This window comes from Etheostoma cragini, chromosome 3, assembly GCF_013103735.1.
Source record: "Etheostoma cragini isolate CJK2018 chromosome 3, CSU_Ecrag_1.0, whole genome shotgun sequence".
NCBI classification, from domain to species: Eukaryota; Metazoa; Chordata; class Actinopteri; order Perciformes; family Percidae; genus Etheostoma; species Etheostoma cragini.
In genome coordinates, this window is record NC_048409.1 from 29,343,174 (window position 1) to 29,352,777 (window position 9,604).

General features: G+C 43.0%; 1 protein-coding gene across 1 annotated transcript; it reads right to left on the minus strand.

Moving 5' to 3' along the window:
• Positions 1-655: 655 nt before the first annotated feature.
• On the minus strand, positions 656-8,088 carry LOC117939281 (proline-rich protein 36-like). Its single transcript, XM_034864503.1, has 4 exons — positions 7,913-8,088; positions 5,575-5,754; positions 3,596-3,643; positions 656-3,241 (listed from the first exon to the last, which is right to left on the minus strand). The coding sequence occupies exons 1-4, from the start codon at positions 8,079-8,081 to the stop codon at positions 2,355-2,357; spliced, it is 1,284 nt and encodes a 427-aa protein (XP_034720394.1). The 5' UTR covers positions 8,082-8,088; the 3' UTR covers positions 656-2,354.
• Between the last annotated feature and the right edge of the window lie 1,516 nt (positions 8,089-9,604).

Here is a 9,604-nt window from a genome sequence, read left to right on the forward strand (position 1 = left end):
CTATGACTTTTTGACTTTTTCGACATACTATACTATGACCTTTTTTGACATACAATACTATGACTTTTCGTGACTTTTCTCGACATACTATACTATGACTTATGAATTCTTCTGACTTTTTTCGACATACTACACTATAACTTTCTATAATTTTTTCATACTATGAGTTTTTATGACTTTTTTGATATACTATAACCTTTTATAATTTTTTGACATCTGACTTTAATATTTTCGACATGCTATACTATGAATCGACGTTTTATGATTTTTTGACATACTATACTATGACTTTTTCAACATACTATACTATGACTTCATGAACACACTTTTTTTTTAAATCAACACTTACTTAAAAAGTTGAAGTGTAGTATTTTAAGAATTGTTTTTTACATACTATGACTTGTTACCCCCAAAACTGACTTGAATTTTTTTTCAACATACTGACTTTTTAGCATACCAAAATGACTTTTTTCGACATACTACTTGTGTGACTTTGACGTATCTACCATTCTTTTTGTAGTAGTTTTAAAAAGTCAAGGTGCTCTTTGGTGGAGGGGTGATTAGCATCAGGACCGTTTCCACGCTGTTCTGATACTATACTTTGCCCTTTTTATATCATTTAAAAAAAACAACAACAGCCACCAGATTCATCTTCTTTTAATAATAAAATCTTTATTCTCAGGATTTGGTTGTAAGGAAACATCACATAGCCTGGTGTTACAGCAGACAGTTACAAGTCATTTGGTCAGTCAGTCAGACAGAAAGCCAACTGCAATGAGGACACAAGTTAGGGACAGTGTGCAGATTCAGATGCTATGAGCGGTACAAAGAAGAGGGTCAGATAAAGAGTTTTAAAAGCAGAACATCTGAAATACTAACATGTTTCCAGGCTCACACGGTCGTCTTTGCTTCTCCACTGAATATTAGGGTTGTTTACTGGGGGTGACACCATAAAATGCATGGGTGGGTGTACATAACATCAGTATCTCTCATAAAGTATTCGTATCAAATTCCAACCCACCTGGAGATTAAAGTCTTTCCTAGAAACGTTCATGAATAAAACAGAAATGTGACGCGTGCCAGGCTGAAGTGAAGGATTATGGAGGCAGAGAGTTTTCAGCAGGGGTTAGCTCGAGCTTATTCTATATTAAATCTACGATATAAAGTTCAGCTTTCTCTGTCACAGGCCACAGTTCAACACATGCAGAGCTTGGTATGGACTCTATGAAGCAACATTGGCTTGCTGTCACCTTGCTATTTCCTTTAATTAATTCATAATATTTTCCTCCATCACCTGCATAGTAGCTTTTTTTCCTCATTTAAAAGAGTTGTTAGCAGCACCGTTTCTGCCACTTTGCAGTTCACACCTTCAGCATCTAGAATAAAAATACTGCTTAAAGGGGGGCAACATGAGATGGTGTTCAACCTAACAGATAAAACAAGAACTTATTAGTCCTTTATTCTGACTCAAATGAACCCTTTGGGAATTACAGAAGCAATTTCGCCCCTTTGACAGCAGTATGTTCCACAAAACATTTCAATAAAAAGTCTTTTTATTCCAACAATTGTTCTAAAAGTGGTTGTTGCGTCCCTGACGTGTCCCACCACAGCAGCCGTTGTGAGGACGAGGACAGGACGTGGTCTGTGATAAGCAGGGACACACCGCGCATGTGCGGACGCAGAATCTTCCACAGACGTTATCGTGATTTAGAGAAATCAAGATAACACTCAGAATGTTAACACATCTCAAACTTAGGCAGACAAACAGTCCCCCTGGATCTGGTTTGGGTCATTTTTTATGAAAAAAAAAGCAAAAGGTAAGCTTGTTAGATAAATATATTTCCTTGTTTATTCACTCCTCTGTGACCATAAACTGAATATCTTTAAAATTTGGGAAACAGTGATCAACTTTTTTCTTTCTTCATTTTAGAGCTCAAACAGCTAGTCGATTAATCCAGAACATAATCGACTGTTAATAAAAGTTGCAGCCCTAGTTAGTACTTTTTATACTCTACTGACACATTACAGTAAAGTGTTTTTAAAATACAAAATACAGTGTGGAAAAAAAACAACACATGAGCCCGCAACAAACAAACAGTGAATATAGAAGAAAAAATAAAGATGCAGGCACGTAAAAACCCTTCGAGAGAACGGCTTAAAACTCGTGTTTGTGGGTGAAAACTTTGTCCCATTTTCAGGAAGGAACTTTTCTTTCCAGCAGCCATCAAATATCAGCCGTCTCTCTTGTGACTTGATCAACAAGATGGACGTTAGAAATCACTAATGTCCTGTGATGCCCCCCCCTCCCTCCCATGTCAACATTTACCTGCACTCTGATTGGTTATCCCCGTTTCTCAGAAGTGTGCAGCGGGGTGAGGATGCGGCAGCTGCCCCCCGTTGGTTTTGTCTCTCAGCATGGTGAGTGCCGTGTTGGAGAAGTCCCTCAGGACGTCCACCGTCTCCCTCTGCAGGAGCAGGGACTCCTGCACAAACTCCTGCTGGCTCTCCACCAGCAGCTGGACCGACTGGGCCAGCACCTCCAGGGACTGGGACACCGAGGTCAGGAGCATGCGGCTGGCGCGCTGCTGCTGCAGGCTCTGAGAGGCCATCTGGGCCACCTGCTCGCGGGCCCCGCGGTGGGACGCTCCGCCCGGGAGGGCGTCCGCAGCGCCTGGGCCTGCGGTGGGAGGAGTATGAGGTGGGAGGACTGAGGAAGAGGAGGAGGGGGACGGTTGATGGGCGTTGGAAGAGGTTGCATTAGAGGAGGACGATACTGCAGCAGGAGGCCCTGGGAGGGAGGAAGAGGAGGGCTCGGGGTGGGAGGCGTTGGCTGGAACAGATTTGGAGGGTGCTGTAGAGGAAGGTGACGTAGAGATGGAGGCAGGAGGAAGTGGGGGAGCGAATGAGGAGGAAGGAGCAAGGAGGGAAGAGAAAGTCATGTTGGAGATCGAGCGGGGGTCCAGCGGGGGCGGAGCGGCGGAGGAAGAGGCGGCGTCGGGTTCTGACCCCGGAGGGAAAGAGGAGGACGTGGAGGCCAAGGGCCCAGGTGCAGGTCTTGGGGAGGTGTGGTTCTGGGTGGTGTTGTGGTTCTGGCTGTTTCGGGAGTAGGTGTGGACCGGCTTCATCCTCAGCAGGGTGTTGTCGGGCAGCGGGTCCAGGGCCGGGGAGGAGGGCCGGGGAAGAGACGAGGGGTAGGAGGAGAACAACGAGTCGTCGTTTTCTTCAAAGTCCATGGCGTGTTCTGGGAGATCAAAGGGACCAAACATGTCGGTGAACTTAACACTCACGCACAACTTAACCAAAACAACGACTCGTACTAGACTACGACTACTAGACTCGTGGTCACGAGTCTAGTAGTCGTAGTCTTGTACGTCACAATAAAAAGTCACAGTATAGAATGTCAGAGAAAAAAAGAAAACGTCCTTAAAAAAGGTCACGGCTGCACCAAATACTTGGATCATTCTAAAATGTAACATTTAAAAAAAAAAAAAAAGGTCCTGGCACCAAGAAAACCCGTTTCATTTGAACTTAAATGGTTACCTCCCTCCCTCTCGTGCCCTTAAAGCCAGAAGCTGAATATAAAACTCGGTCTCACCTCCGTCGTCGGCCAGGTCAAAGTCAGGGGACGAGTAGAAAGGATCGCCTGCAAAACATCGCCACGCTGCGGTTAGTCAATAAACAAAGGACTCGAAGGCATCCAGTACCAGTCAAAAGGCCTCATCATTCACTTCCAGCCCCCCCCCCCCCCCCCCCCCCCCCCCCCCCCCCCCCCCCCCCCCCCCCCCCCCCCCCCCCCCCCCCCCCCCCGGTGTATCGCCAGCCCGGTGGCCCACTGGGCCTGAGTTGCCACCAACTAAGAGATTTTGAAAGTACCGTATTTTCAAGACCTTTTTTGAAGTAGTTACAGCGGGGCGGCTCGGTTCAAAACTTAAGACGTAATCATATTTTTAAATCTCCAGTTAGCTTTCAGCACTAGCTTAATTTGGAGCTCTATGGAATCTGTCTTAGAGCTTTTTATAGTTTCAATTTTGCAGAAACAATCGAATTGTGAGCCTGATAATCTATTTGAATCAAATCAAATGAAATTTTCTGAATGGTGCACCCTTTGCCTAAATGTTTGTTATGCTTAACTTCAGTGAAGAAGCTAAACTTTTTTTAATGGCATCATTAAAAAAGTGAAGCTTCTTACTCAGCACTTTATCCACATAAACAGAATATTTATTATCCACTTATTGTGAGAGTGGGCGAGTTGTGTTTTTATGTTGTGGTTAAGATGTGTTTGCAGGAAAGACGAGTGTGTTTGCTATGAATGAGACGTGAGATGTAGTTGGTACGTGTGTGTGTGTGTGTGTGTGTGTGTGTGTGTGTGTGTGTGTGTGTGTGTGTGTAAAATGAATGTGTTGTGAGACGAGGTTTTTATATACGTGTTGCGATGATGAACCTTACCAGAGTGGCTCTACAATTTCATTGTACTTAAAATGCAATGACAATAAAAGGCATTCATTCATCCATTAATTTATATTTTACTTGCTTTCTACACAGCGGTTTCTGCTGTTTTATACTCCCAACAACTACTAACTATCATACGGAGGCTTCGGGAAGGTTTTTTCTATTCACGGCCCGAGATTTGTGTCCCTTTCTCTTTTCTACTTCTACAGAAACATCCTTAAATATTTGCAAATCTCTCGACACACTTCACATAAAATGCTGCCTCCATGTTCCTGCTCTACACCCTCTGCTACAATTCTCCATGTCTCCGTCTGTCTCTCTCTCTCTCTCCGTCTGTCTCTCTCTCTCTCCGTCTGTCTCTCTCTCTCTCCGTCTGTCTCTCTCGCTCTCTCCGTCTGTCTCTCTCTCTCTCCGTCTGTCTCTCTCGCTCTCTCTCACCCCCAACCGGTTGAGCCAGATGCCCCCCCACCCACCCTGAGCCATGGTTCTGCTCGAGGTTTCTGCCTCTTAAAGGAAGTTTTTCCTTGCCTCTGTGTCCTAGTGCTTTCTCTTGGTAGGACCTGGTTTCTGTAAATAACATCTCAGAGTCCGGTCTAGACCTGCTCTTTATGGAAAGACCTGGGAGATAAATAACATCCCTGAGTCCTGGTCTAGACCTGCTCTTAATGGAAAGACCTGGGAGATAAATAACATCTCAGAGTCCTGGTCTAGACCTGCTCTTAATGGAAAGACCTGGGAGATAAATAACATCTCAGAGTCCGGTCTAGACCTGCTCTTTATGGAAAGACCTGGGAGATAAATAACATCTCAGAGTCCGGTCTAGACCTGCTCTTTATGGAAAGACCTGGGAGATAAATAACATCCCAGAGTCCGGTCTAGACCTGCTCTTTATGGAAAGACCTGGGAGATAAATAACATCCCAGAGTCCTGGTCTAGACCTGCTCTTTATGGAAAGAAATGTCGTCTATTTGAATCTCATTTCCTGCATTTCTACATATGTTTAGGGACTATGGTGGTTCAAAATCTAGGAAATATTTAAGTTGATCCTAACCAGAACACAAACATAATTTTATAAGGTGGAAGTTGCACCCTAGGGTGTCTAGGTAAACGTTTAGCTCCACTTACCGGCGAGGTCTTTCTCCGGGGACGAGAGAGGAGAGAAGTCGTAGGACGTCCCTCCGGGTATGGACTGGGAGTTGTCCGTCAAGCTGAGGTAGGAGAAGGGGGGCGCGCTGGGGGGCGGGCCCTTGCTGTAAATCTTGGAAAAATCTTCCTCTTCATCGAGGTCGAAATCACTTTCGCCACCTGAGAACCAATCAACGCACACGAGCTCGTTAAGAAGAGACACTTCGATGGGAGAGGACAGACGACCAAATACCAGACTGTCCCTCAAGTTAGAGGAGTTTCCGTGTAGTCGGGGTGAAAATGTCACGATTCAATTTGGATTTTTAGGCTCAAGATTCGATTCATTAAAATTTGGGGAGGACCCAGGACTAGGTGGAGGGACGTCCAGCTGGGAGGAGGCCTTGGGGAGGACCCAGGACTAGGTGGAGGGACGTCCAGCTGGGAGGAGGCCTTGGGGAAGACCCAGGACTAGGTGGAGAGATTATATCTCCAACCTGGCCTGGGAATGCCTCGGGACCCCCCAGTCGGAGCTTGTTGATGTGACTCGGGAAAGGGAAGTTTGGGGTCCCCTACTGGAGCTGCTGCCCCTGCGACCCGATACCAGATAAGAGGATGGATGTTTGGATGGATGGATGGATAATTTGATTCAAAAACGATTCTCAATTAACCCTCGTGTTGCCTTCCTATCCAACCATGGTCCCTTTTTTTCAATATTATCATCACTTTTTCCAACATTTTTGTCACTTTTTCTCTGTTTTGGGTGCTTTTTTTGTCAATTTTGGTGGGGTTTTTTTCCCCCAAAAAAGGTTTTTGATATTTTTAATGTTGTCTTATTTCGACGGCCCATTCTTTGTGACAAAAAAAATACTAAATCAACTGAAAATGAGTCAGTTTGACCCAAGGACAACATGAGGGTTAAGAAAAACAATTCACAGTCTGTTAATGTAGTATGTTACTTTTGGTTCAGCTTTGATAGTATACATGCCATTACAAAAACTAATAGTAATATGAATTAGAGTTGGGCGGTATCCAAATTTTGAAACCGTCAAACCTCCTCCCTATTTAACAACTGTATCCGGTATTACCGTGACTATTTGAAAAACACTAACAATGAAACACCTCTCCCTTCTCATTAGGGAGGAACCCAAACTGCAGAAGTCCTATTCTTCTTCCAGACCAGGTCTCTCTCCCCTCTCTCTGTCACGTGATGACAACCACACATAAGCATTTTTATGCATTAAATAAATTATATTTAATCCCTGTGTCCTATATAAGTGCATTGCATTTTGTAATTAATGACGCATTTTAACTAACACCGTTGCTATTTTAAGATCCTGCAGTATACAGTATCACCGCCCGACCCTGTTATGGATCAATTTTTTTTTTTCCTCCTAAAGACTTTTAACCCTTGTGTTGTCTCCCCATCAAAAATTGAAAATCAACACTTTTATTGATGCTTTTCTTAAGTGTTTGTCCCTTTTTTTCAATGTTTGTCACTTTTTTTGACATTTAACACTACCTAATTAACTTTAGTTTTACAGTTTTTTGGGGAATTCATGGCCAATAAACCTAATTTATAGGAAATTATACCTAATGTTGAGTTAGAAAAGCAGAAATTAGTTATTTAGACTAAAATTAAAGGAATGGATGTTGATGGATTATCACAGACTGGAATATGTCAACTTTTAATCAATACTATTTCAAAAACACTTCATTTTTTTTTTCAAATGCTATAAAATAGAATAAGACGCCCCAAAATTAATGAAAGTAGAGATTTGTACTTGCCAAAGAGCGTTGGGTGGAATCAATCATGTTATTTTGGGGAATTACAAAGAACATTGATATAGGGAAATGGGTCAATTTGACCCGAGGACAACATGAGGGTTAAAATACCTTTTTAATACCACCTAGGGTTAAATTTAATGCCAACTTTACGGCCATATGATAGAGCATCAGTGTGGATTTAAAGCCGGTGAAAAGAAGGATTTTCCAGGGAAAGTTACCTGAATTAGATTGGAACATTTTCGTCAAGTGCGTTTCTACTATAAAATCATTCGGGGTTATTTTCCGATACGGGTGCTGAAAGGAGACTTTTAAAGTGGTGCCGGTGCCTTTAACAGCACCTGAACCGATACGTAATCCTCTACAGTGATATACAGTCAGACCACGGGCCCTACCATGCACCCGGTGCTGCACAAAGCCCAACGCCAGCGTCTCTACTATGTTAAGACCATCCAGCGCCCAGAGTAAATCAGCCTTCATGCTTCATTCTCTCGCAACAATGGCTCTGCCATTAAATGCCCCGATAAACCCAGACTTTGAGCTTGCGTCCCCTCACCTCCTCTGGGACTCATCATCAGGATCTTGTGCACCATCCTCTCCACGGGGCCCATGCTCTTCTTCCTCACGTTGCTGCCGTTGGGGCCCCGGAGCGCTCGCCGTCCATCGCACTTGAGGTCCGCCCATTTCTTCATGATCTGACGCACCTGTTTGAAAATGAAAGTCATCTATTGTAACCAAGGGGGGTGGGAAATATACCAATACAGCATCGTATCGCAGTATTTTAAGTGGTATTACTGTATCTATACACAGACGCCAAGTATGGATCTGTTATTGTATATTTTATATAAGAGTTGTCAGTTTGTCCCGTTCTGCAGCAATAACATTGAAGTGATATTCAAACGGAGAAATGTTTCTTTTTAGATGAAACAGATGTGGATACGTTTCCTTTTGGGGACGTCACTTAAAACTGGAAAAATTAGAAGTTGGAAAAAAGCTCATAATATTGCAAAATATTGCAGAATATTTGCAATATGTTTAAAAAAATCGCAATAATATCTTATCGGGAGGCGTCTGGTGATTCCCACCCCAAACTGTGTGTTTAAGATTGTTACATCTTTTTTTTTTTTTTTCACGTTGGAGCCTGTTGCTATGGCAACGCCCACTGATGCTTCGATCAAGCAATGACACCATTAGTGGATTAAGACGGGACAGAACAACTAATAGCCGTCAATTTGTTTTATTTATTTAAATGAAATTGTAATTTATACAAGCTAAAATACAAACACTTTTTACAGTTAATTGAACATCTTTGGGTTCTGGACGGCTCCAAACCTAGAAATGCTAATCCTTAATCCTTTAGGAACACCGAGGATTCGCTAGAGATGGGGAACAGAAGTTAAAAGTAGGAATACCGCTGACAGTTTCTATACAAAAGGCTTATATTTAAAAAAAGGCTAATGTTGTAAGTAATGCAGTAAATGTTAAACATTTACATCTAGAACTGCAACAAAATGTCTGACAGCATGCCTCAAATTTGGATAACACACAGCCTGTACATCCTTCATCATCACTAACAGAACTAGGAATGAACAAACCTCTCTGTACATCCTTCATCATCACTAACAGGACTAGGAATGAACCAACCTCTCTGTACATCCTTCATTATCACTAACAGGACTAGAAATGAACAAACCTCTCTGTACATCCTTTATCATCACTAACAGGACTAGGAATGAACCCACCTCTCTGTACATCCTTCATCATCACTAACAGGACTAGGAATGAACCAACCTCTCTGTACATCCTTCATCATCACTAACAGGACTAGGAATGAACCAACCTCTCTGTACATCCTTCATCATCACTAACAGGACTAGGAATGAACCCACCTCTCTGTACATCCTTCATCGTCACTAACAGGACTAAGAAGGAACCAACCTCTCTGTACATCCTTCATCATCACTAACAGGACTAGGAAGGAACCAACCTCTCTGTACATCCTTTATCATCACTAACAGGACTAGGAAGGAACCAACCTCTCTGTACATCCTTCATCATCACTAACAGGACTAGGAATGAACAAACCTCTCTGTACATCCTTTATCATCACTAACAGGACTAGGAATGAACCAATCTCTGTACATCCTTTATCATCACTAACAGGACTAGAAATGAACAAACCTCTCTGTACATCCTTCATCATCACTAACAGGACTAGGAATGAACCAACCTCTCTGTACATCCTTCA